This window comes from Bos grunniens, chromosome 25, assembly GCF_055505025.1.
Source record: "Bos grunniens cultivar Pamir isolate PY7600 chromosome 25, Bosgru_T2T1.0, whole genome shotgun sequence".
NCBI lineage: Eukaryota > Metazoa > Chordata > Mammalia > Artiodactyla > Bovidae > Bos > Bos grunniens.
The window spans coordinates 5,636,379-5,664,156 of record NC_141189.1 but is presented as its reverse complement, the minus strand read 5'-3'; the positions used below and the strand labels follow the sequence as shown (position 1 = coordinate 5,664,156).

The window sequence follows — 27,778 nt, the reverse complement described above, 5'->3', positions numbered from 1 at the left end:
CAGGTCATCTTGTTCACAGTTGCAAGCTAGGCCTTGCACACGGTTGCTTAGTCTCTCAGTCGTTTCCGACTCTTTGTGACCCCACGGACTGTAGCCCGCCAGGCTCCTCTGTCCATGGTATTTTCCAGGCAAGACTACTGGAGTGGGTTGCCATTTTCTTCAAAGTGGGTACTCAATATTTGTTGAAGAAATATATGAAATTTTGTTCCTATTTCCATTTCAGTATGAAGCAGACCCATTCTCACCACCTCCCAATCTTCTTGCCGGCCTTGGGAAGAAACATTTGTTAACTGTTCAATAGCAGCTTTAAGTTTAAGCTTTTAGCCAATTGTAGGATGAGGCCACTCAATCTAGCCAGATCCTGGAAGCCTCAAACACCCAGAATGCAAACCCTTTCCTGGAAGGAGATGTCCCTGCTCCTCGCCTCTTGATCGGCCGTCTGAGGGTCTCCGAGGCTGTAGCGCCTGAAGGTGCAGGGCGCCGCTGAGGCTCCCTCTCACCTGTACCTCGTTGGGACGTGAGAATCACCTGGAGATCCGAACCACCCTCCTTGACCAGCTCAATCAGCGTCTGGGGCGGGGCTTGGTGAGTGGGTGGTGCAAAGTGCCCCACGTGATTCCAAGAGCCATCGGCATTGGTCAGGAACCAGCTGTAGGGCGGGACCAAACGCCCCCCCTAAACACGTGCCACCTGCTGAGGGCATTTAAGGCCGACCAGCAGACTGGAGACCGTGGCTCACTACCAGGTGAGTGATGGGTGGCTGGAGGCTTGTCTCTGTGCGTGAGGGCACCGGGACACTAGAGGCAGTTTGGGGGCCCTTGGAGAGGTTGCTGCGGTTTTGTCCTCTGCCAAGCCGGTGGTTTGCCCCGAGGGGTGGCTCCCAGGAGGCCCAGGCGGGGCCTTTCCCTGTCGAACTTCAGCCTTGGTTGGCAGATGCTGTGGCGAGTGGCTCTTGGCTTGTTTTCCGAAGGGGTGGGAGGGGGTGGTGACTGTTGTGGGCTGCTCACCCTGCAGAGCTCAGGTGGTGGGGAGTGGCAGGGTGCCTGGGGCTGCATCAACCACACAGTAGCCTGCAGACCTGTATTCTGGTGTCCCCGTCCCGGAAATACCCCTCAGAAGTTTTCACCTGCGGAACAAAGCCTTCTGCAGCCTTGGAGGTGGGTCACGGGAGAGGCCTGGCCGCTTGCCTCCTCCTTGCTGTGACACGTGCCTTCCATCTTGGTCAGGGTGGGCCCTGGAGGGAAGCCTGGCTATGTGGCTCCCTGCCTCCAGCCTGGAGTGAATGCGGAGGGGGGTGGTCCCTGGAACTGGAGACCCTCCCCCCAACCCTGGGGCCCCACTCCAGCCCCAGCGGACCTTGGGGTCAAGGTTGGCTCAGTCTTTCCTGGAGAATAAACCTCCCTCTCTCCAACCCAATGCATGGTTTTCACTTAAATCCCACTTTGTTTGAAGAAGCAGCTGTTAGTGATGTAGATCTGAACACATCAAAAGACATCCCTGGTACAGACGAAGTGGAGAAATGAACGAGTCGCTAACCGTGTCTGTAATTGGCTCCCCTCCTGTAGTCAGCACCTTGGGGCTCGAGCAGAGCAGCTAGGGTGCTTAGAGGATGGTGGTGTGGGTTTTTAAAGGTTAACTTGGGGGAGGAGTGGGGTTATTGGGAGTTAATGCTCTTTATGCTTCTGAAGTATTTCATTTTCTGAAGCTGTGAACATGCGTTAATTTAGAATCAGAAAAATTGTACTTGCAGAAGCCAAGCCTGGGGTGATGAGACATATCTTAATTTAAAATGGTTCTGGGTTCACAAAAGATGCTCAATGGCAAAGCTTGACTAGATCTATCTAGGAAAGGATAGAAAAAACCAAATGGCCTACAACGCCCCAACCAGAGAAAGTAACTCAGTGCCATTAATTAAACATGGCCCGGGAGGGTCCCTTAGGTGGGTTTCTGCCACCTGACATCCAGGGAAGGGGTCTCATACTGTGTGGCCTAAGGTTGAGGGGAGGGGTATCAGCCCCCTCCCAAATGGGTGATGTTTGCCTAAGTAACCAGTTAGGCTTTCTCTGGATCTCAAACTTGGAGACTGAGTGAAGAAAGGTACTGACTTTGACTTCGGCCCCTAATTCAAAGCCTCCAGCTTGGTGTTCTCCTCCTCCTGGTGAAGGATGATGGGGTAGCCAGCGCTCCTGGTGCTACAAATAGCCATGGGAGGGGAAGGAAGCACGTTTGAGCTGTGAGGAGGGAAGCTTGTGAAAGCCAGAAGGATTGGCTCTGCAGCTGGCTTTGCAGAACGTCCCCAGATGAAGTGGCCACATCTGTGACTTTCAAACTGCTTTGGGGAGAGGGGAGGACTCTGATCTGAAGTCGAGCTTTATCTCCTTATGCCATCTGATATTGGCCTTCCACTCGATTTTTGTTTTCTTTCTTTTTTGGCTGCACCTCACATCTTTCAGGATCCTAGTTCCTCCACCAGGGATCAAACCCACAGCAGTGAAATAGCGGAGTCCTAACCACTGGGCTGCTGGGGAATCCCCATTGACAGTTGATTTGAAGGAAAGCGGTGACCATCTTAAACCTGCTACTTCCCAGGTACCTTACGGCCATACCTTCTGGGATGTGGCAGAAGGATGCATGGTTACCATGGCAACAGTCCTAGAATGAGGCCCTGCCTTGGGTCTCCCCAGAAGCAAAAGCATTTCATCCCCGTGTACCAAACCAGCCTCCTGTGCGCATTCAGACAGCCTCACGAACTGAGCTGGCGGGGCTCAGTTAACAGCGACATGCAGCAATGAGGTGGTAACACAGCGTTTCAGAAGCGGCCTCTGCTATTTCCATTGCCTAAAATGTGCGCGTTCCTATTTTCCAACATCTCCCCCACGTGTCAGGGGCCAGCCACGGTGGAGACCTGGTGTTTCCCAATCTGATTTTGTTACAGATTATCGGCTGCAAAGCTCAGTGAACCAAACCATGGCCTGGCAGTCAGACCTAGGCTGATTCCTGGCTCCGGGGCCTACCTGCTGCGGGCACTTTGGTAAATGGTGCCTGAGATGATTTCCCCACTTGCAGAAGAGGGCTCTCTCTCCCTTACTGCTAATGTTACTTCATTAATTTTTTTGTTGTTGTCATACAGTTCGTTCACAATGTTGTATTAGTTGCGGGTATACAGCAAAGTTATTCACTTACACATGTCTGTGTGCGTTCAGTCGCTAGGTTGGGTCTGATTCCTCGCAGCCCCATGGACTGCAGCACAACAGGCTTCCTTGTTCTTCACTATCTCCTGGAGTTGCTCAAATTCATGTTCATTGAGTCAGTGATGCTGTCTAACCATCTCATCCTCTGTCGTCCCCGTCTCCCTTCAGTCTTTCCCAGCATTCAGGTATTTTCTAATGGGTTGGCTCTTTCCATCAGGTGGCCAAAGTATTTCAGCTTCAGCTTCAGCATCAGTCCTTCCAGTGAATATTCAGGGTTGATTTCCTTTAGGATTGACTGGTTTGATCTCCTTGCAGTCCAAGAGACTCTTGAGTCTTCTCTGACACCACAGTTCAGTTGTTCTTTACTGCCATGCAGAACAGCCTCGTGCTCTTGGACTGTAATACCAGTGTCACCAAGACTCAATTCTTGCTCAGTTCTCACTCAGAATTCCTCTTCTCTCTCCTTGGCTCTCTCCTTACTTACAGAATTCTCCAAGTTGTCTACACCATCCCATCCAAGTTGATAAGACTAAATTAGTCATTCTCAGCAAAATTATCCCCAGCTGTTGTCTTCTCAAGAAGTCTGTTGGTTGCCTTCGTCCGGTTTTCTCTCTGTATAATGTAGTCCAGCCCATCCTACATACTTAGATGGATATCCACTGCACACTTGTAAGAAAGGTCATTCCATACTGCCCTGTAGAAAGTCCAATGTTGGCCCAATTTGAATAACCTCCTCTAATGAAGGGCCAACTCCTTTTGTGAGCTTATTGCTCATTGCTGTCATCCAACAGATATTACTGCATGCCAGGCATTGTGCAGGGGCTGAGGAATTGTACCCAAGACACTCACGGTCCTGTTGTCCTTGGGAGTTTGGAGGGGAAGATGCACAAACGAGAAAATACTGGGCGATGGTAAAAGCTGTGGAGAAAATGAAACAGACCGATTGAGAGGATACTTGGCTTCTTACATAGGAAAGAGTTGCTGGGGCGAGGAGGCTGAGGCCAGCTTGTGTAGGGTGGCCATCTTGGTGAATCTGAGTTTTCTTCCAAGATCAGTGGGCATCCAGTAGAGGGTAGGGGGAAAAAAGTGGGGGAAATTACACGGTCGGTTTCTCTTTCAAAGATTGTGTGGCTTTGTGTCGAGAACAGAGTGGAACACAGCAGTAGTAGAAGCAGGGAGAAGAGAGCGGAGGCAGTTGCCAGGGTGTGGGTGAGAGACGACCATGGGCGGGACCTGGTGGAGGAAGCCTTCCTGAGAATTAGGAGTGGGTCGTGCTAAATAAAGTCCTAAATGTGCCCGTGTGGAAGGAGAAGACCATCTCCATGTCATAGCCTGCTCGGGCTCCTCCGCATCCTGTACATATATTCTGTACAGAAAGAAGTCCTTGGACCCAGCCACGTGGAAGGGTTCTGTGCTTTGTTCCCAGCCTACCCTAGCCGTCAGAATAAACTTCAAGCCAAACTGTCCCCAGAAGTAGTACGTTTCCCTTACCCCTGCAACCCTGGGCTGGTCCCCTCTGAACTCCCATGATGCTCATTACTTACTCAGCTGGTGTGTGGTGCCTATGGATGCTTGACCTCCTGAGTCTGCTCCCTGTTGTGCTGCGGGGCCTTTAAGGGCTTAGAGTCTAAATGGCTTTAACATAGTAACCACATACTGGGCCCTGAAAATCTCTTTGAAACTGTCCTCCCTACAGGTACTTTACTTCTTCCAGTCAATATGCCAACTTTGGATGCTCCGGAAGAGAGGCTGAGAAAATTTAAGTATCGGGGCAAAGATGCATCTGTGAGTATGAAGGAATGCCTTATATGTCAGAGTGAGTGTGGTGGTCCGGTGGTTAAGAGCCCACCCTCCCACTATAGGGATCGCAAGTTCGATCCCTGGTTGGGGAACTAAGATCCCACATACTGCACACAAAGAAAGAAAAGGCATATGATTGAAATGCATTAAAAATAGAGTGAAGGGTGGGAGAAGATAGGGTAACCAAACAAGTATTGCTGAGTGTTCTTTGTGGGTAAGTGCATGGATGTTCATTGAATAATCCTTTTAACTTTTCTGTATGTTTGAAAATTTCATAATAAAATATTGAAGGTGGGGAGGATCAAGCCTCGTGGACTTTGTTGGACAACTGTAGACTCAAATTAGGGTTTCCATGTGGTCTTGAAACTATTAAACTTTAGACCATCAGTTTCTTCATGTATAAAACAGGGCTGATAACCTACCTCCAAGGGTCTGGGTAGCAGTATCAAGTGCCTGGCATATAGATGCTTACCTGCAGCTCTGCATGTCAAGGGGGCTCACCAAGGAGCTGAGATGTTGGAAATACAAGTATCGACAAGCATGCCTCGTAAAGAAATAGGACTCAGGAGTGAAAGGTCCAGGCTGCTTTCTCTACTGGGCTGAGCGTGAGGCCTGGGCCAGGGAGTCTGTGCTGTGTGTGAATCTAGCCCTCACTCAGCTCTTCTCTGCTCTCCAAGTTTCCTGTCTAGCTCTATGTCCTATGTCTATGTATCTTGACTGACGTATCAAGTTGGCTGTGACTTGGGAATCTGAAAGGCAGCTGGGGACAAGGAAAGCACAGGGTCACAGCTCCCCAGTTAGGACACTATCCCAAGCCAGTTTCTTTTTACTTATGCCCTTCCAACAAATGTGGCTTGTCTGTCTTCCAAGACCACCGCAGATTAAAGGAAACCAGTTAGGACATAGGAATGGAACTCTCTGTGGACAGCAGGGGGAAGGGTCAGGAGATGAGAAGATAGAAACCGAGGGTACAGCGCCCTCCTTGGGAGAGGGCCACTGATGGGCCAGCACGGCAACTGGCTCCCCAGGCCCCCAGTGTGTCCCCGCCCTTCCAGAGAACACCACAGTGACCCTGGTTTCTTTTCTTTTTTTTTGGCCGCACCATGTGGCTTGTGGGAACCTAGTTCCCAGACCAGGGACTGAACCAGGGGCCCAGAAGTAAAATTGCTGAGTCCTAACCCCTGGATCACCAGGGAATTCCCCCTGACCCTATTTTCAAGAAAGGATTAAATAGCTTCTTTAAAGAACCTCAAGTATCTAATACACACTGACTTCCTTATAATCAATATTTTAAAGTCTTCAACCCCAAACTCATCTATCCATAAAGATTAGATCATTTCCCCAGGACTCTGAATACTGTGAAGTCCGAGTTTTGCCCAATAAAAGAAGAAAAGAATTTGTTTTTTGGTTTGTTTTTTAGAATTTCCATCTCCTTCTTCCTCTGGTGTCCAAGTAAAACTCTTGGGATTACATCAAGGCTTGAATGACCTATAGGCTGATACCCAGCAGCGGAAATGGTCAAGGCCATCTGGGGTCTAGGTGCTCCCTTCAGGCCCCTGCCCCACGTGGGTGCCCACAGCGGGCAGGCCCAAACCTGCTTTTCTGGAGCTAATTATCACCAGTGAAGATGCACTCAGATTTAGGGCAATGGGATGTCCAGCTCAGATGTCTCTGTACCTGTCAATGGGCGGACATAAACTTCCTTCACTTTGGGAGGAAGACTGACTCTCTAGAGGTTGTGTAGGAGGAGGAAGCCAAGGAGGTGAACCGAGTTGACTGTTGACCAGCTGTGCGATCTGAACTCTTCAGCCTGTTGCTGAAATGTGAAATCAGATACTTTGAAGTGTGTTCTGAAGACTAGTTGTGGTGGCAACCTGCCCCCCACCCCCAGCTCTAAGGGCTCCCATTCTTTCTTTTCCTCATTAGGCGAGGCGGCAGCAGAGGATTGCAGTCAGCCTGGAGCTCCGGAAAGCCAAGAAGGATGAGCAGGCCTTGAAGAGGAGGAACATCACTGATGTCTCACTTGACCCTTCTGATCAGCAGACCAAAGGGGTACGTTGGGAACATGGCATTTAGAGCAGTTGGGTGTAAAAATATGTCCTTAGTAAGTGTCTCTGCCCTTAAAATGTTTGATTGAGAACTTGCAAGTTCTAACTGAGGCCCTTTAAGGAAAGGAGTAGAGAGATGGTCATTAGAGCTAAACCGATGTTGTCAGAAAGCCAAATGTCATTATCTTTGTGGCCATGAGTCTGGGATCTATGTTCTAACAGGAGATAGAGAAGGTGCTGCTTCTCAATGAAAATTCACTTGCTTCCATTCAGCCAGAAACAGGGAGTGAGGGGTCACGAAGGTTCTCTCTCAGTAGAGGCATCTAGTTACTCGACTTGTCAAGTCTTACCTCGGACTTGAGTGCTGTCATCTCTCTTCCATTCTCCAACCATCTCAGCCTCCCTCAAAGCAAATCCTGGGATGACTTCCAGGCCCATATGGTTATTTCTTCTTTAAATGTTTGTGAAAGTTCTCCAGTGAAACTTTCTGTGTCTGGGCTTCTCTATGTGGAATTTTAAAAAATTAGTAACTCAATTTCTTGTTATAGGTCTCTTCAGATTTTCTCAGTCACCTTTGGTGATTTGGATTTCTTGGAATTTGTCCCTTTCATCTAGATCATTTAATTTGTTGGTGTACTCTGTTTATCGAGTCTATAATTTTAATTCTGTAAATTCGGTAGTTATGTTCCCAATTTTATTCCTGGTTTTAGTCACTTGAGTCCTACCTATTTTTCTCTTGGTCTATCTAGCTAAATATTTGTCATCTTTATTGCTCTTTTGAACCGACTTTTTTTTTAAATTTTTTCCCAGTCTCTCATTCTGTTTAATTTTTTTCCACTCTATTTTTCAAAAATTTTCATTTTCTCTGATTATTTTTTTTTATCTTTTATGTCTCATATTTTAAAGCATGAAGATAGGTCATAGGTTTGACGGTTTTCTACTTCTTCAATGTAATACGTGCATTTATGGCCACATATTTCCCTTCAAGCTCTGCTTTACTTGCATCTCATCAGTTTGGGTTTATTGTATGTCTGTTTCACTCGTCTCAAACTATCTTCTAATTTCCTTGTGGTTTTCCATCAGTTATTTAGGAGTGTGTTGTTTAATTTTAACAAATCTGTTTTTCCCAAATTTTCTTCTTCTCTTTTTCTTAAAGACTTAATGCCTTTTTAAAATTTTATTTATTTATTTTTGGCCACACTGGGTCTTTGTTGCTGGGCTCACTCTCTAGTTGCGGCAAGTCGGGGCTCCCCTTCGTCGTGGCGCGCTGATTTCTCTGAGGTGGCTTCTCTTGCTGCAGAGCTGAGGCTCTAGGCATGCAGGCTTCAGCAGTTCTGGTGCACAGGCTTAGCTGCTCCATGGCACGTGGGATATTCCCAGACCAGGGTTGGAACCCATGTCCCCTGCCTTGGCAGGTGGATTGTTAACCACTACACCCTGGAAGTCCCCACATTTTCTATAATTTGTTTTTAATTTCATTGCACTGTGGCTAGAGAATATACTTTGCATGATTTCAGTCTTTTACCGAGACATGTTTTATGGCCTAATATATGGTTTATCATGGAGAATGTTCCATGTGCCCTTGGAAAAAAATGCACATTCTGTTTGCTGGTGTAGACGTCTGCCAGGTCTGATTGCCTTGCAGTGATGTTTAAGTCTTCCGTTAGCTTGTTGATAGGGCATCTGGTTGTTCATCCACTGAGTGCGGGGTTCCAAGTCTCCAGCTGTTGTTGTTGAATTCTTTCTTTCTCCCTTCACTTTTGTCAGTTTTTGCTGTGCATAGTCTGGGGCTCTGTTGCTAGGTGAATATGTCTTTATAACTGTTATATCTTTTAATGGGTGAATTGACCGTTGTTATTATAAGATGTCCTTCTTTGTCCTTAATAACTTTTGTCTTAAAGGTTGTTTTGTCTCATATTAGTGTACCCACTCCAGCTCCATTTGGTTGCTGTTTGCATGGTATATTGTTTTTGGTTCCTTTCCTTTCAGCTCTTTTTTGCCTTTGAATCTTATGTATGTCTCTTGGAATTTCCTGGTTGTCCAGTGGTTAGGACTCCGTACTTCCACTGCAGAGGGTACCAGTTTGATTGCTGGTCAGGAAACTAAGATCCCACATGTCATGCAGCACAGCACCCCACCCCCCCGCAAAAAAATGTGTAGTTAGTCTGTTATTTGCCCCCAACTATTATCTAACCCCCTCTCACCCCAAGCAACTGCAAATTTGTACCACTTCCTTGAATTGTTTTTAACAAATAACCTCCAGGAAAAAGACTTTTTTCTTTATGTGAGGTCTGAGCCCAATAAAATACAATCTTACAAATGGGATCTCCCAGGAAACCACCAGAAGGATCAAATAGTAACTCTCTGGGAATGAGGTTTTAAGGGAGAACCAGCCTGTTCTGCCTCCTCCAGTGCCTGCTGGGCTATTGGTTTTTAAAGCGCCCACGGAGCTGGGGGAGGAGGGGTGGGGATAAGGCACGGCAAAATGCTGCAGTCCTGGCTGTTCTTCCTGGGAGTTAGACAGTTTTCTTGAGTAAACCCATTTGAGCTTGAATAAAACAAATTGCTGCAAACTTTTGGTCAGTTTCCAGAGTTGTAGAAAAGTTGATTCCATTTTTCAGGTTTCTTGTTGCTTTTGTGGAAGAGAATTTTGAGGTCCTGACTCTGCCATTTTTGCTGACGTCCCTAGCACGTCCTCCTTTTGGCTGCAGCGGGTCTTCAGTGCGCTGCATGGGCTTCCTCTAGTTGTGGCGAGAGGGGGCTGCTCTCCGGCGGTGCTTGGGCTTCTCCCTGTGGAGCACGTGCTCCAGGGCACGCGCAGGCTCAGCAGTTGCGTGCGCAGGCTTAGTGGCCCGGGGCATGTGGGATCTTCCTGAAAGTGGAAAAGAGAAAAGTGCCAAGTGTTTGCTCAGTCGTCCCCAACTCTTTGTGACTTCATGGACTGTAGCCTGCCAGGCCCCTCTGTCCATGGAATTCTCCTAGCAAGAAAACTGGAGTGGGTTGCCATTCCCTTCTCCAGGGGCTCTTCCCACCCAGGAATCGAACCCAGGTCTCCTGCATTGTAGGCAGGTTCTTTACAGTCAGCCACCAGGGAAGCCCGGATCTTCCCTTACCAGGGGTCAAATCCATGTCTGCTGTCCTGGCAAGTGGCTTCTTAACCACTGGACCACCAGGGAAGTCCCACTAGCTTCCCACTAGCTCATGTGGGAGTAAAAGGCTCTGGGGACCCAAGTGATATTAGGAATTACCTCTCCCCCAGAGCATGGGAAGTGTCCCACGAATCCGTGAGACCTGTGAGACCACCAAGAGTTCTTCCCTCTCCTAATACAGACCAGCATGCAGCTTGAGATGTACTGCTCAAGCCAGCTTCTTCTAATCAGATAGATGGCGAGACTAGATGACCATGGTTCCTTTTGGCAGAGACTCTGACTTGAATCTGTGTCTCCTTATACAGGTCAGCCTCACCCTGCAAGAAATAATCAGTGGTGTCAATGCCTCAGATCCAGAACTATGTTTCCAGGCCACCCAAGCAGCCAGGTATCACCAAACAGACTTGTATCATTGACGGGTTCCTAGCCGGATTCCACTGGCCTCTTTGGTCTCTTGACAGTGGTGAAACACCCACACGATGTAGGAAAAAGCGGGCCCTTCCAAAAGTGAGATGGAATTGCTCCTCTACACTGTCCTTGAGAACAGCTTAAGATATGCAAGTGTTGTCAGAGACGAATGGCTTCATTTAAATTGGCCTCTGCAGAAATGGCAGCTCATAGATGATAACTAAAAATGCTGCTTCCTCCCTGCAAAGCGCCACAGGCTGAGCATGAGGATCCGAAGGGGCTCTGGCCCAGCTGTTTGTCTTATTGGATAGTTAGGAATGCCAAGAACATCCATAAAGGGGCTTCTCCCTTCCAGACTCACAGGATATGTTCTTGTCTTTCTTTGCTCTCACACTGCAAAGGAAAATGCTGTCCCGGGAGAAGAACCCTCCTCTGAAGCTGATCGTGGATGCGGGACTCATCCCCAGGCTGGTGGAGCTCCTGAAGTCGTCCCTTCACCCCCGCTTGCAGTTCGAGGCAGCCTGGGCTCTGACCAACATTGCTTCAGGGGCCTCAGAGCTGACTCGCGCCGTCGTGGTCGGGGGTGCCATCCAGCCCCTGGTTGAGCTCCTGTCTTCCCCTCACATGACTGTGTGTGAACAGGCCGTGTGGGCCCTCGGGAACATAGCAGGTGAGGCTCTCCCCACTGGGGAGCTAAGAAAACAGTGGGCCGGGCATGTGGCACGCCAGGGGAGCTCTTTGGGGAATGCTGTAGATCAGACATTCTTGAGTATACAACTACCTAGCAACGCTGGCAGGAGTAGAACGGGCTTTACCGAAACTCAGAGTCAAGTTCAGAGGCCAAAACCTGAAGCTGAGACTAGGTGACGTGCTGTGTTCTGGAGCTCCAGGCTGCTTCGGGACCTCTGCCAAGACTGGAGTCTTACAGCCTCAGGGCCTAGTGGCTTCAGGAACAAAAGACAAATCTCTGTTGACACTGCTCATGCAGGCTGGGGATATTCTGACAGACCCTTACATCACCCAGGACCGTAAAAGAATTCTACCTTCAGTGAAAGTTGCCCAGGGAACACACACACAAATGTTTGCTCAGTGTAGGGGAAAATTCTCCCCATGAAAACACGATCCTAAGATCGGCCTCACGGATTTAGTACTGGATGCTGTACTCCCTGCATGGCCCGAGAAAGCACAAGCTGGGGATGAGGGTTGCTGGGGTGGAAAATCCAGGATCCCAGGCTGAATATAAATATGATGTCTCTGGGGGGAAAAACTCAACTGGGCCCCTCAGGGTTTTGACAAATTAAAATCAACCAAATATTAGCAATTTCAAGTTCAGAGAGTCAACAGTTCTCCATGACCACATCAGCAGAAACAAACAGTGTGATTAGACCTCCAAGGACTTCGCGTGATGGGATTAGCAAACAGAATATAAAATAAGTCTGCCTTTTAAACGCTCACAGAAGTAAAGCATCTATTACAGAGATTTCATCTCTCGTTTTGCTCGGTGCAGTCAGGAACGGGCAAAATCGGGTGATGTAGTGTCGTGTAGCTTATGCCTTGCCTGATGGTTGAAGAGCTGAGGTGTCTAGGGTCTAAAGTTGATCTTCTAGCCCGAGTAGCAGATAGCTGTTGGCTGGCATCTATCTGTCTCCCAGACTTTGTTTTGAGTTGCATTCGGGAGTTGCCAAAGCCTTCTGGGAAGACAGTTTGGTCTCTAGTGGCCTTTGTCTCCTGAGAACCATGCTGTGAAATGCCGCCAACATTTAGAGCGCACTTCCCCGGGTCTGGTTGGCTGGCTCCTGATGGGCCCAGAGACCATGCTTCTAGCAATCCCTGCTGTGTGGTAGCTGTTTTCCACATCAGACCATCTACTCAACCAACATGTTGGAGACCCAGGGGTCTAGTTCATGGTTATACTATCTGCTTGCCTAACCCAGAAATGAGTTTTGGCTTCTCACCACTTGCAGAGCCTTTTGAAGAATTTGTCACCCACCCCAGGACTCTCTCTGTTCCCTCTTAGAGTGTTGTGTTCTTATCTATTTGTAGGTGATGGACCAGAATTCAGAGACAATGTTATCGCGAGTGATGCCATTCCACATCTGCTGACCCTGGTTTCGTCAAGCATACCAGTTGAGTGTCTTTTTGATGAAGTTCACTAGCTCGGTACACAAGTTCCCAAAGTTGGGAAATGGGAAATGTGCTTCCAAACCAATGCTAGGCCATGTGGTCTGCCCGGCCCCTTGCAGCGGTGATGAGGAACAAGGCCTCAGACTGGGTGTCACTGTGGGGAGAGGCTGATTCACATTTGTCCTCAAGGCAGTGCTGATCTTTCTTTGGAGTGGGGGTGGAGGTTGGAAGAGATCCATTGGAAGTTTTTCTAAACTTACAATCCTGCAAAAGATGATGACTGAGCTCTCTATTCAAGGGGCACAGAAAGAATTAGTGGCTCCCCGGTACCGTTCCTGGGTAGTAAAATAGGGTCTAGGTTCGAAGCTTAGAGTCCACGTGGATTGCTTTGGCAACAGTAGAGGACTCTCTGGGTTAGGAATGAAATTTGGGTTCTAGATTTGCCTTAAACAAAAATGAGAAGGCTGCTTCTGAATGTCAAGGGAGGGACTTCCGTGGTGGCCCAGTGGTTGAGACTCATCGTTCCCAATGCAGGGTACCTGGGTTTGATCCGTGTTTGGGGAACTGGAGCCCACATGCTGCAATAAAGATCTCACCTGCAGCAAATGACCTGGCATGGCCAAATAGAGAGAGAGAAATAAGTCTATTTAAAAAAATACGGGGCTACATACCCTGCCCTCAAGGTGAGAGAACCTGATATGCTGAGCTGGAAAAAGGCTGGCATGACGAAGGGAGCTTGCAAGCAGAGAACAGTGCAAGACGGATGGCAGGAGGGGCGAGGGACTTAGACCTGTCAGTCTGGGGGCAAAAGGAAGCCTTGGGAGGATGTCATGGCAGGAAGGGAAGCGACCTGGTCTTCCAGAAAGACCCCCTGGCTGCAGTCAGAGGATTAGAGCCGAGGGAGGTGGAGGGGCACGTGGACCTGGCTTGCTGCTGTGATGGGCACAGAAGCGGGAGGCAGAAGGAAGCGACGATTGCCCCCAGGTTTCAGGTTAGGTTGTTTAGAGGACCCTCCTTTTAGAGATATGGGGAGGGTAAAGGGGAGAAGGAATCGGAGCCTTAGTTGTACAGGTTAAGTTGAAGCCAGTGAGAGGCACCGTTGCAGCAACCCTGGGAAGGTAGCTGTGCCTGTCTAGATGACGTGTACATATGTATCCTCCAGCCCGGCGAGGTCGGCCAGAGCACAGTTCAGCCAAGTCTAAACTGGCCAGCTGCTTGCTTTTTTATGAATGAATGAATTTTTTATTCTTGGCTGTGCTGGGTGTTGGTTGCTTTGCGAGGGCTTTCTCTACTTACAGCAAGTGGGGGCTGCTCTCTAGTTTAAAAAAACAAACCACAACATAAAAACAAAGCTCCTCCTCTGCACCCCTCCAGGGCTTATCGCCTAGAACAAATTCCTGTTTGAAGCTCAAACGCTTTGGTTCCTACGGGTCAATACTATTGATCGAGGGTGGCTGGGACACGTTGCCGTGGGCATGTTTCCTTCTTCCTTCTTACCCAGTGCTAGCGGCAGTCTCCTCGTTACAGGTCCCATTCCTGCGCAACATCGCCTGGACCCTGTCCAACCTGTGCCGGAACAAGAACCCGTACCCCTCCGACCACGCGGTGAAGCAGATGCTGCCTGCCCTCTTCTACCTCCTGGGGCACCCAGACAGAGAGGTCCTCTCAGACACCTGCTGGGCCTTGTCCTACCTCACCGATGGCTGCGATGCGCGCATCGGCCAGGTGGTGGACACTGGGGTCCTGCCCAGGCTGGTTGAGCTTATGAGCAGCTCGGAACTCAACATCTTGGTAAGTGTCCCGGGTCCCATTGGTCTCTGTAGGGGCCTTCAGGTTAGAGTTCGCGGGTCGTCATCACTTGAGCAGGTTCTCTTCTTCCTCACCCCCCAGTCTTTCCCTGTTGATATTCATCCTTTACCTGGAACAAAGCTGGTCCTCTGCATTTCCCTGGTCTCTGCTACTCTGTAACTAAAGATCTGAATCAACTTTGATCCAAAATCGTGGGGATATTCAATGACTTACTTTCTCTTAATCTGATAACTAGAAAAGATAGAAAAGCACCAATTAAAATTGCCTATAATCCCTCCACCTAATGAAGTATTCTGTTTTGAGAATTTTTTTTGATGTGGACCATTGTTAAAGTCTTTATTGAGTTGGTTACAATATTCTGTTTTATGTTTTGGATCTTTGGCCGCAAGGGATCGAACCCACACCCCCTGGACTGCTAGGAAAGTCCCTAGTGAACTAGTCTTTTATGGCCTTTCCTTCTACTGGTCTCTGCATGTAGATGTTAACAAGTTGGGGTATGTCTGTGCACATTTTAATGCAAAGCTTGTAACATTTGATTTTCTTACTCAAGTATAAAAGTTCCCCCTTATCCTGTCCCCAGTTGGTTCCCTTAGACTACGTTAGGTATGGGTGGAAAGTAAGTAAAGCCAACATCAAACACATGACTCTGTGACATACGTCACTTGCATAATGTACTTCACTGGACGTGTACTTTGAAGTACGGGTACCCCTTTTGATTTCTATGCCTAATATTGTGTATTATGTGATCTTTGTGATCATCCATTCAGAGATGAGTGTATCGTTGCTCAGAAGTCAAGGCTAGTTTGGGGATAGTGTTGAGGGCATGAAGGTGTGAAGACATCTTCTAGAATGTTTATCATGGGGGCTTGGGGCCCAAATGCAGCAGACTGGCAAGGCTGTGTTTGGCCTGTGGCACTACTTACCACCTCTCACTGGAGTAGCAGATACCTAGTGTGATAGGTTAGGAAGATTCTAGAACTGTTGATGGGCTGTCACCATGGTACAGAGAAACCAAAATAAACCCACAGTCGACCCTCCTGGGCTTCCAAGGTTGCTCAGTGGTAAAGAATCCACCTGCCAGTGCAGGAGCCACAGGAGACCTGGGTTTGATCCCTGGGTTGGGAAGATACCCTGGAGGAGGAAGTGGCACCCCACTCCAGTATTCTTACCTGGAGAATCCCATGCACAGAGAAGCCTGGTGGGCTACAGTCCATAGCGTCACAAAGAGTTGAACACGACTGAGCTACTGAGTACGAACACATGCACCCATGGCCCTCCTAGGACGGTTGTCTCGAGTCCAAACATAGACGCATCCTAGGGACCTTCAGAGATACTGAGAGACCTTTATGAATACATCCCCAAAATGCCACTGGGACTTCATTGGCTCTAATTAAAGGAAGTTTGGTATTTATGCCAGATACAAATTCAGTAGAGATTATTACATTATAAAGATGACCATCAGTTTAGCAACTTTCCCAATATAAGGATGTGAAAAGGACAGCACGGTTTGGGAAATGTATCACTTGACCTCTGACCCACTTGGGCTGAAACTACTGCGAGGCTGACAAGTACCTTTAAACTATGTGAACAGCCAAGGATGCACTGAGTGGATGAGGATCACGGATAGAATCATTATTCACAGGCTTCCGGAAAACCATCCGAACAGTGCGACAAACGTTTGGGAGGGCGTGGAGTTTGCTGCGATGGTTATCTTCCGCGATGACAAATTTGCAGCGTTGGTTACACGTCTCACCTTGGTCCCCCAGACCCCCTCTCTCCGCACCGTGGGCAACATTGTCACAGGAACGGACCACCAGACCCAGCTGGCCCTGGACGCGGGCATCTTGGGTGTGCTGCCCCAGCTGCTGACGCATCCCCGCCCCTCCATCCAGAAGGAGGCAGCCTGGGCCCTGAGCAACGTGGCTGCTGGGCCCCGCCAACACATCCAGCGGCTAATCGCCTGTGGCGCCCTGCCTCCCTTGGTGACCGTGCTAAAAAACGTAAGTGGCCCACGCGGCATCCCTGACACAAGGCTACTTTGCATTGGGCTATGTGTTCAACTCCTTTAGGTGTTCAGATGTAGACTGAGAAGCAAAATTAATTGAGAGCATGACAAATCTACAAAACATTAGTTTCCTAACTCTCCCTGAAAAAAAAAAGGGGGGCATGCCACTTTGGATAGCCCATTAAAAATTTGGAAGACTTAATAAGTCAATGAAAAGGTGATCCCACAGCTCAAATATCCAGAAAAATATTGAGCTGGTAAATACTGGCTCATCTCTAGTGTTCAAGTGTGCCACCTACTTTCCTTGGCAAAAATGGGAGGAGATTTGGTTTCGTTTTGTTTTCGGAGAAAAAACGTATCGGGTTGTGATATGGTGATGTTATACACTGAAGAAAGGGCGTGCCTTTTCAGTATAAAAATCCCATTGATGAAAGCGTAAATCCAGATATACTAGGAGAAATACACTAAAGCTTCCTTCTTCCTCCTGATTCCCACTTCCTTTCCCCAAGACAACTGCTACCATCAGCATTTCTTTTTGTCACCTTTTAGTGGATGAGCTGTGTTTAAACCATCAACTTGGGAAACAGGTCAGGAGTGGTGACCTCGGGTTGGGGAGGGAGGTTAATGTCAGGCTGACTGGTGGGTCCCCAGGTGTGCGTTAGGTATGGAAAGCTAAGCCAGGAGTGCTACCCAAGCCATGGCATCTTCCAGTCTGTCAGATGCTTCCTTCCTGCGTCCTACCCAGTTCTTCTAGTCAGAAGCATCTAGTTGGAAATCAAGGAGTGATCTTTTTTTAAACCATGCCTTTTGAACTATAACTTGCTTGCAGCTGTGTTATTTTAGTGGGTTTTTTGTTTTTTTTTTTGCTTTGGTCTAAACTGAGGTTGCAGTTTCCCCCAGCCATAACATGGGACTAACTCCTCCTGTAAATGGATAGAAGGATCCCTGATAAATGAATCCCATCTCTCTGAGCCAACTGCTTCTTTTTGTTTTTTGCTCTGCTGAGTCCGTTTGGCTGCATGGGCTCGTCTCTAGTTGTGTCGCGCGGGGGCCACTCTTCAGCTGCAGCGCGAGGACTTCTCGTTGTGGTGTTCTCATTTTGTTGCTGCTGCAGAGCACAGGCTCTGGACTGCGTGGAATTCGGTAGTTGCGGCTCACGGGCTCAGTAGTTGTGGTGCTCAGGTTTAGTGCTCCTTGACACATAGAATCCTCCCAGACCAGGGCTCAAACCTGTGTCCCCTGCCTTGGCAGGCAGATTCTTTGCTACTGAGCCACCAGGGAAGCCCCAAGTGCTTTTTTAAACGGAAGGGATGCACTGAGTGAGATTTCAGTGGCTTTCCTGTGTCCTCACCGGGTGGTGTGCTCAGCTCTGGAGCTTCTTGTGCAAAGTTTTACTGGGGCAGAAAGACTAGAAATGTAGACATGAGTCACTATAATCTTAAAACCCCAGGTGTCGTTCCTGATCGGTACTGTTTACCTGTATTGGTTGATGTTGATTCTGTTTTTCCTATAACCTGACGCGAGGAAATGAGCCTGTCTGAATGTAGAACCTCCCTCGAAGACCCTACATGAGTCTGCCTTCCTTCCTTCTTGGCTTCTCAAAGATGATATCTTCTTTTCAAAAACTAAAGGCAGGTTACCAAGGGACTCGGTGTGAATTGCACGTAGAGTCCCAGGAATAGATAGCCCAGCGTCCCTAGGAATCGAACCACATCCGTATCCCTGTATTTAGATTCTTCGGAATCTGTAAAGAATGGAAATGTTCTCTTTGTGCAGGGAGAGTTTAAAGTCCAGAAGGAGGCTGTCTGGACAGTGGCTAACTTCACAACCGGGGGCTCCGTGGAGCAGTTGATCCAGCTTGTCCAGGCTGGAGTCTTGGAGCCGCTCATAAATCTCCTCACCATCCCAGACAACAAAATGGTTATCATCATCCTCGACGTTCTCTTTTTCATCCTCCAGGTGAGCTGTTCTGAGCAGGTTGGTTTCTAAATAACAGTCTCTGCATTAAGACATGTCATTTGGTTCTAAAAACCTAACTAGGATTCTCTTTTCCTCTCCGCTTCCACACCCCCCACCCCACCCTCTGTCCACACATCCGATGGATAGCAGGACAAGAGGCCTTTCAGTGAAGGTCCACCATCTGCATTTTCCCCCAGAAGTGTCTCGGTGGCCTGCATTGTTTTAGATGCTCAGGAAACAACAAAGCAAAGTCCTTGTCCCGTAGAGTTTATGTATTAGGGGGGCGAGGAGCAGACGCATTGAATAGAGAGTTGCCAGTAGAATATATCTGATGGAGGGGTAGTTACTGATGGCCCAGAGTGGGGAGGGCATGGTGGTCTCTTAGATGCAATAGTTTGGAGAAACTTCAATGAGGAAGAACGTTTGAGTAAAGGCCTGAAAGAAGTGAGTGAGTCTTGTGGGCACCTGGGAAAGTGGTCTCTAAGTGGAGGAGACCTTAAAAAGCAGGGATGGGGGTGTGGCCAGAGAGAGTCAAAGGGTGGAAGGTCCTGGGAGACAGGCTCGTGATATCTAGGGGCCAGAGCACGGATGGTCTGTGAGAGAAGGTGGACTTAGTCTGAGTGAGAGAGAGAAACTAACCAAAGGTTCGAAGCAAGGAAGAAACAGTCAATGAGTCAGATGGCTGGTTCTTCTAGAAGAGGAAACAATATACTTGGAGGAAGCAGCAGGATGTTAACAAGGAGAGACCTTGAGGGACCGTACTAGAGTTCCTTTCCGTTTAGCTGCGTGGCTGGGAAAATGGACTACAAAGCCTTGAGGTAATTCTGCTGCTGCTACTGCTAAGTCACTTCAGTCGTGTCCGACTCTGTGCGACCCCATAGACGGCAGCCCACCAGGCTCCCCTGTCCCTGGGATTCTCCAGGCAAGAACACTGGAGTGGGTTGCCATTTCCTTCTCCAGTGCATGAAAGTGAAAAGTGAAAGTGAAGTCGCTCAGTCGTGTCCGACTCTGTGTGACCCCATGGACTGCAGCCTATCAGGCTCCTCCGCCCATGGGATTTTCCAGGCTAGAGTTCTGGAGTGGGGTGCCATTGCCTTCTCTGGGAGATAATTCTAGAGAATTCTTATTTCTGAAATAAAGGTGAGCTAAGCCAATGTTTACATACTATCTGTGTCAGTTGTATACTGAACAACAAATTACCCCTCTAGTGGCTTAAAACAATCATTGTCTCACACAGTTTCTGGGTTTAGGGATCGAGGCAGCTTAGATCTGAGGCAGATGGTTCTGGCTCAGGGTCTTAGAATTTCAAGATGGAAACGGGGGTGCAGTCTCATCTGAAGGCTTGATGGAGGCTGAAGAATCAGCTTCCATGAAGACTCGGTTACCTGCCTAGAAAGTTCTTCTTACCACATGGGTTGCCTGGGACTGCTTGAGTGCCCTTCCATCGTGGCTGCTGTCTTCCCCTGCAGCAAGCTATCTGCCACCCTCTAGCAAGGTGGAAGCCCCAATGTCTTGTAGGACTTAGGAAGGAGGTCATGTCAACAACATCCTATTGGTTACACAGATGACCCCATTTCAGCATGGGAGGGGCTACACAAGGGAATGAATATCCCGGAGGCAGGGATCATCTCAGGCCATCTTAGAGTCTGGCTTTATTCATTTGGTGAAGGTCTTTTTTATGTGACGGAGCCATTTGAAAAGGTTCAAAGTAACACCAGAGGACTCCTTTAAAAAGCTCACTTAAAGCACTCTTTTCATGCAACTGTCCCAGAAAGAACTGACCCCAGTCAAAAACGGATTGGAAACAGCCCAATTAGACACTAAGACTTTGAGCAAATCAGATTAGAGACTTGGCAGCCAGCAGGAAAAGTAGCAAAGCTGACTCTGGTGCTGGGAAAGATTGAAGGCAAAAGGAGAAGGGGACGGTGAGAATTAAACGCTTAGATAGCATCACCGACTCACTGGACACGAATCCGACGGAACTCTGAGAAACAGTGAGGGATGGGGAGCCTGGGGTGCTGCAGCCCGTAGGGTCACAGAGAGGTGGGCAGGACTTAATGAGGGAAAAGCAATAACAACAAGGCAAGGTTGGGCATAACGTGTGAAAGCGCACTTGGAGCTGTAGAAATCTGTTTATCTCATTCATTTGAATGAAACACTTGGGGTCTTTTTCTTGGGAGGAGTCTGGGCACGTCCCATCTGGAGGACCAGTGAAGCCCCTGTATCCAGTGGTGGCCCATGGGACAGTAAGAAAGATCAGGATAAGATAGAAGATGCTTCAGGTGGGCAGCAGAGTACAGTTGAGGTTCTTTGCAGTAACTTGGGGGCCATCTGCTGTTCTGTCCAAGTCCAGAATTCTCCAGGGCTCCTCCTGCTCTAGGTCATCACCCACTTCCCAGTTTTCTTAGAGACTAACCTAGCACATTGGTTCCTGCCTCTGTTTCTTTTACTCAAAGCCAAGAGCTCACTCTGGACATACAGAGAGGACTAGAAGGTATCAAGACTTAGACAAAAGTGCAGGCTCTCATCAGATAAATTATGGCCTAACCAATATTTAATTTGATCCACAGGAAGTTTTGTTTGTGTGTGTGTTTATTACTGCTCACATAATAGCCAGCAGAGTCCTACAGGATGACAAAGTCGTTTCTTTCTCTCTCTGCGCTTCCCTCAAAGATTCTACTTAGGTGAACTACTCCTTTCCTCGAAGAAATGTGGGTTTGATCCCTGGGTTGGGAAGATCCCCTGGAGAAGGAAATGGCAACCCACTCCAGTATTCTTGCCTGGAAAATTCTATGGACAGAGGAGCCTAGCAGGCTCTACAGTCCCTGGGGTGGCAAAGAATCGGACAACTGAGCGTACACTGTAGTGATGCTTCCTCTCGATACGCAGCACTTGTTCCCTCAGAACTCTGTCCTTCCCTTCCTTCTCTAGGGGATGCCATTATTCTGTGATGGACCCTGGTACTGTGCTGGTCATTAAGAACTGGGTACTTCCCAAGCCTTTTGTGCACATCTTCTATAACTTAAACCTCTGACACTTACTCTATTGTCCTTTCTGCTTTTTTTTTTTTTAATTGAAGTATAGCTGATTGACATTGTGTTGATTTCTGCTGTATAGCGAAATGATTGTTATACCCGTATATACACCCTGTTTTATGTTCTTTCCCATCATGGCTTGCTGTACTATAGCAATTCTTGTCTCCCCTGGTAGTCTGAGTTGGGAAAAGGCTTTCTCTGTGTCTCACCTTTATTGATAGTTTTGTGGCCCTTGCCCATAGTGTACGTACAAATGATGAGTGAGTGAATGCCCGTGGATGAGAAATCCAGTGATCAGCACGGGCTTCAATCCAGTCCCATCACGTGTTTCCAGGGACCTCACTAGCTGCCATGGTGTGGCTTCTGTTACCGAGGGTCTCCTGCCTGACCTCTCAAGGCTTTCCAGGGAGCACAGGGCCAGAACATCTGCATTTATGTAGCATCACTTGAACATTCTTTTCTCTGTTTTTAAAACAGTCTCCATTAATTAGAAGGGGTGTGCTTAGTCACTCAGTTGTGTCTGACTCTTTGCGACCCCATGGACTGTAACCCGCCAGGCTCCTCTGTCCGTGCGGATTCTCCAGGCAACAATACTGGAGTGAGCTGCCATGCTCTCCTCCAGGGGATCTTCCCAACAGGATCAAATCCAGGTATCCCGCATTGCAGGCAGATTCTTTACATCTGAGCCACCAGAGAAGCCCAATTAGAAAGGGGATACCTACAAAATAGTGTTCAGCCATGTGTGTATGGGTGGTGGCATATTCAGAAAAAAAAAATACTGAATTTTGTGTAATGAAGACAAATCTCAATAGATAGATGACAGTTACCCCCAAATGAGAGGAAGACAATGCAATTTTGATTCAATCTGGGAGAAGAACGCTGCAGCAGCCCACTGGGCGGCTTTGGTCTGATTCCACTGAGGTAAAGCCCCATGTCCTAAGGGCTTCGGTCCAGAGTCTCACTCTTATATCACCTGCAGGCAGCGGAGAAGATTTCTCAGAAGGAAAACATGTGTCTGCTGATAGAAGGACTCGGTGGGCTTGATAGAATTGAGGCTCTGCAACTTCACGAGAACCATCAGGTCGCCCTGACTGCACTGAACATTATTGAGAGACACTTCTCCGAGGTAAGTGCCCAGACCTCCTGTGCAGGTGATCACCTGGCCGGTACCTGGGCTGTTCCTAGGAAGCTGGTGACGGACAGGCAGGCTTGTCTCATGACTCGGCCCTGAGTTTCTTCCCTTCCGTGTTATGGGGGCCACCTTTGAGTGGCAGCTTCTTGGTCCTAGGAAGCTTCCAGACCCCTTTAATCTCGTAGGCGCTTGTCCTACCTCCTCTGGTGTAGAATCTCACTCTTGTTTTTTGTTATTTTTCCCTACTTGCCTCTTCTGGGGGAGGGAGAGTAAAGGAGTATGATGTTAAAGTGACTTTGTACTGAGAAATTCAAACAACGAAGGGAGGCCAGCTTTTGAACAACCATTTTGCTCTTTAATTGTATTTTGTCTCTTTCTGGGCTTCCCTGATGGCTCAGTGGTAAAGAAGCCACCTGCCAATGTGGGAGGTGTGGGTTTGATCCCTGGGTCAGGAAGATCCTCTGGAGTAGGAAATGGCAACCCTCTCTAGTAATCGTGCCTGGAAAACTCCATGGATCGAGGAGCTTGGTGGGCTACAGTCCATGGGGTTGCAAGAGAGTCAGACATGACTTAGCAGTTGAACAACAGCAACAACAAATTGTCTCTTTCCAGAATAGGATGTTTGGGAATGAACTCTATAATAAAGGCTCCTAAGTTTTCTATAGGAGCAGGGAATCACGATCAGATAGCATTAGATACTTTTACAGACTTTTTATTGTAGTAAAACATATGTAACATAAAATTGACTGTTTAAATCATTTTTAAGTGTATGGTTCACTGGCATTAAGTACATTTCACATTTTTGTACGGCCACCATCACCAACCATCTCCAGAACTTGTCCCCATTAAACAATTATTACCCCCTGCCCCCACCAGGCTCTGGAAACCACCATCTCATATTCCATCTCTGAATTTAAGCACTAAGCACCTCGGAAGTAGAATCGCACAGTATTTGTACTTTTCTGACGGACTTCTTTCACTTAGCATAATGTCCTCAAAGTTCATCCATGTTGTAGAATGTATCAAAGTTTCCTCCTCTAAGCCTAAATAATATGCCATCATATGGATATACCGCATTTTATCTAGTCATCTATGGATGGACACTTGGGTTATCCTTTCGTCTATTGTGAATAATGTTGCTATGAATATGGGAATACAGATAGGTTGGAATTCCTCCTTTTATTTCTTTGGGGTATATACCCAGAAGTGGAATTGTTGGATCATATGGTAATTCTTTATTTTTTATTTTTGAGGAACCACCATATTGTTATCCATGGTGGATGTACCATTTTACATCAACACACACAGTTTCCCTTTTTTTTTTTTTTAACATTCTCATCAATACTTGTTTTCTGTGATTTTTAAATTTCTTCTTTTTGGTTTTACTTTTTTGTGTGTTTTTTTTGTGAAACTATTTTCTTTGTATTTTTTTTAATCATAGCCATTTTAATGTGTATGAAGTAGTATCCCATTGTTTTCTTTCTCCCAGTTTTATTGAGATGTGATTGACAGAGAACTGTGTAAGTTTAAGGTGTCCAGCATAATGATTTGATGTACTGCTGCTGCTGCTGCTAAGTCGCTTCAGTTGTGTCCGACTCTGTGCGACCCCATAGACGGCAGCCCACTAGGCTCCCCTGTCCCTGGGATTCTCCAGGCAAGAACACTGGATTGGGTTGCCATTTCCTTCTCCAATGCATGAAAGTGAAAAGTGAAAGTGAAGTCGCTCAGTCGTGCCCGACTCTTAGCGACCCCATGGACTGGAGCCTACCAGGCTCCTCCATCCATGGGATTTTGCAGGCAAGAGTACTGGAGTGGGGTGCCATTGCCTTCTCCGGGTTTGATGTACATACATCCTCAAATGATTAGCACAATTAGTTTAGTGAACATCCATAATCTCAGAGATATGAAATAGAAAAAGAAAATTTTTTTCCTTGTGGTGAGAACTCTTAGGATTTATTCTCTTAACAACTTTCACATGTAACATATGGCAGTGCTAATTACATTACTCATGTTAATTATCCTTATCTATATGTATTATACTCATTATACTTATTTATCTTATAATGGGAAGTTTATGCCTTAAGACTCAGTTCAGTTCAGTCGCTCAGTCGTGTCTGACTCTTCGCAACCCCATGAATCGCAGCACGCCAGGCCTCCCTGTCCATCACCAGCTCCCGGAGTTCACCCAGACTCACGTCCATCGAGTCGGTGATGCCATCCAGCCATCTCATCCTCTGTCGTGCCCTTCTCCTCCTGCCCCCAATCCCCCCACTACCTTCATCCAATTCCCCTCTCCCCTCACTCCCACCTCTGGTCACCACGAATCCGATCTCTTTTTCTATGAGTTTGTTTTTGAAGGTAATTAACCTACAACACTGTGTTAGCACCTGCTACACAATACAGTGATTTGATATTCCTATACATTTTTAAATGTATAGAAATCAGAACAAGCCTAATTCCTATCTGTTGCCTTACTGAGATACTGCATAGTCACTGACTCTGTTCCCCACACTGTGTGTTTCATCCCACGGCTCATTTATATTGTAACTAGTATATTTCATCCCACGGCTCATTTATACTGTAACTAGTAGTTCGTACCTCTTGATCCCCCTCGCCCATCTCTTTCACCCCCTCAGGCAGTCTCGTGTTCCCTCTGCCTGTACTGTTTCTGTTGTGTGTGTTTGTGTTGTAGATCCCGTATATAAGTGAAGTCACAGTCTTCGTGTTTGTCTGACTCCAGTCAGCACAGTGCCCTCTAGGTCCACCCATGTAGCCACAGATTAGAAGATTACATTCCTTTTACGGCTGAGTAGTGTCTGCATCTTCTTATCCATTCATCTATTGATGGGCACTTAGGCTGCGTCCGTATCTTGGCTATTATAAATAACGCTGCAGTGAACACGGGGTGCATGGATCTTTTCAGATTGTTGTTGTTCAGTCACTAAGTCGTGTCTGGCTCTTTGTGACCCCATGGACTGCAGCACGCCAGTCTCCTCTGTCCTCTCCTATCTCTCAGAGTTTGCTCAAATTCAGGACCATTGAGTCGGTGATGTTATCCAACCACCTCATCCTCTGTCACCACCATCTCCTCCTACCCCCAATCTTTCCAGCATCAGGGGCTTTTCCAATGAGTTGGCTCTACGCATCAGGTGGCCAAAGTGTTGGAGCTTCAGCTTCAGCATCAGTCCTTCATTTTCTTTGGCTATATATCCAGGAGTGGAATTGCTGTATCATATGGTAGTTCTACTTTTGATTTCTTTTTTTTTTTTTTTTTGAGGAACCTCCATACTGTTTTCCACAGTGGCTGCACCAATTTATATTCCCACAAATACTGCACAAGGTTCTCTTTTCTCCAGATCCTCGCCAACACTTTTTGTTTTTTTGATAAGTCATTGTGACAGATATAAGGTGATATCTCACTGTGGTTTTGACTTGCATTTCCTTGATGATTAGATGTTGAGCATCTTTTCATGTTCCTGTCGTCCATCTGTATGTCTCATTTGGAAAGACAAGTCTATTCAAGTCTTCGACCCACTCGTGTTCAAGTTTTTTTTAATGTTGAGTGTTTGAGTTCTTTGTGTATGTTGGATATTAACCCCATATCAGATATATCATTTGCAAATATCTTTTCCCATCCAGTAGTCAGCCCTTTTCATTTTGTTGGTTGGTTGTTTCCTTTGCTACACGAAAGCTTTTTCTTTTCCTATAGTCCCATTTGTTTCTTATTTTTGCTTTTGTTTCCCTTGCCTGAGGAGACCTATCAAAAAAACATGTTACTGAGATTGATGTCAAGCAGCATGCTGTCTGGATTTCTTCCAGAAATTTTATGGTTTCAGCTCTTTTAAGCCTTTAATCCAGTTTGAGTTTATTTTTGTACATGGTATGAAAAACTTGTCCAGTTTGATTCTTTGGTGTGTGGCTGTCCAGTTTTCCCAACACCATTTATTGAAGAGGCTGTCTTATCCCCACTGTATAGTGTTGCCTCCTTTGTCATAGATTCACTGACGCTCTGTAGTTTTGCATTAGATGTTTCTCGTTTGAGGAAGGTGAGATCAACGTTAAGTGGCCAGGTAAACATGGGGTTACACTCTGTTAAATGTCAAACTTGAATCATTAGCAAAATCCAGAGCTATACAATCAATATGACCAGGTTAGTGGTTCTTCCTAATGAGAGGTAGCTGATTTTAGTTCGGGACCACGAGGATGCTCTCAAAGGAGAAATGACCCGGGACAGTGATTAGCATCTTCTGGGTTAAAGGCTCCTAAGAAAACCATATAATTAGGAAACTCATCCTTTAAAAAGGAGACAGTTCTTGAGGAGCCCTATAAGGGCTCCTAAAGACTTCTGATCTAGAAGTAATAGCTATCTATACCTATTGTATCCTTACTCACTATAAGGTTAATGCTCTATATAGCAAACTGCTTTTGTAAACAGGCCAGACACAAAAGGGCAAATACTATATGATTCCCCTTACATGAGGGACACACAGTGGTCCAGTTCACAGAGAGAAAGTCAAACAGTGGTTGCCAGAGGCTGGGAGGGGGAAGAGAATGCTGCCTTGTTTAATGGGTAGAGTTTTGACTGGAAATGATAATACTCTGGAGACAGATGATGGTGGTTGCAAAGCAGTGTGATTTGTCTACTGTGGGTGTGAATTTCTAAGCCACTGAGTTGTCTGCTTCGTGGTGTGAGATGGTACCTTTTATGGGATGCACACACACAGACTGCATTTAAGGTCCATCTGGAGAAATAGTTCAAGGCTTCTCTCCTTTGATCTCTCCTCTGGGAGAGCCTCAAGGCTGACTCAGAGCAAATGCGAATCCACAGAAGATGTGAAGGAGTCCATCGTGCAGGGATAATGTGCTGAGAGCCTGGAGGTATAATAGTGTCTCTTCTCCCCCGAAGGAAGAAGAAACTGTCACAGCCTTGAGAGCCCGGGACCAAGATCACAAATTCTTGAAGGACTTAACAAACACATACCACTGCTGCACAACTCCTAAACCGGGACCCAGACCCTAAGACTCACTTCTTTAAGAAAACCCCTTCCCCTTGGCGTACCACAGGCGTAAAGCTTTTAAAACTGAACGTTAATAAAATTTTCCACATTTTCACCTCCA

At 47.2% G+C, this 27,778-nt stretch overlaps 1 protein-coding gene across 1 annotated transcript; it reads left to right on the top strand.

The window, feature by feature from the left end:
- Positions 1-223: 223 nt before the first annotated feature.
- On the top strand, positions 224-27,778 carry KPNA7 (karyopherin subunit alpha 7). The gene is made up of 11 exons (XM_086373971.1): positions 224-745; positions 4,888-4,976; positions 6,918-7,043; positions 10,494-10,576; positions 10,998-11,266; positions 12,640-12,722; positions 14,248-14,511; positions 16,296-16,529; positions 18,311-18,493; positions 22,508-22,654; positions 27,567-27,778. The coding sequence occupies exons 2-11, from the start codon at positions 4,911-4,913 to the stop codon at positions 27,678-27,680; spliced, it is 1,569 nt and encodes a 522-aa protein (XP_086230097.1). The 5' UTR covers positions 224-745; positions 4,888-4,910; the 3' UTR covers positions 27,681-27,778.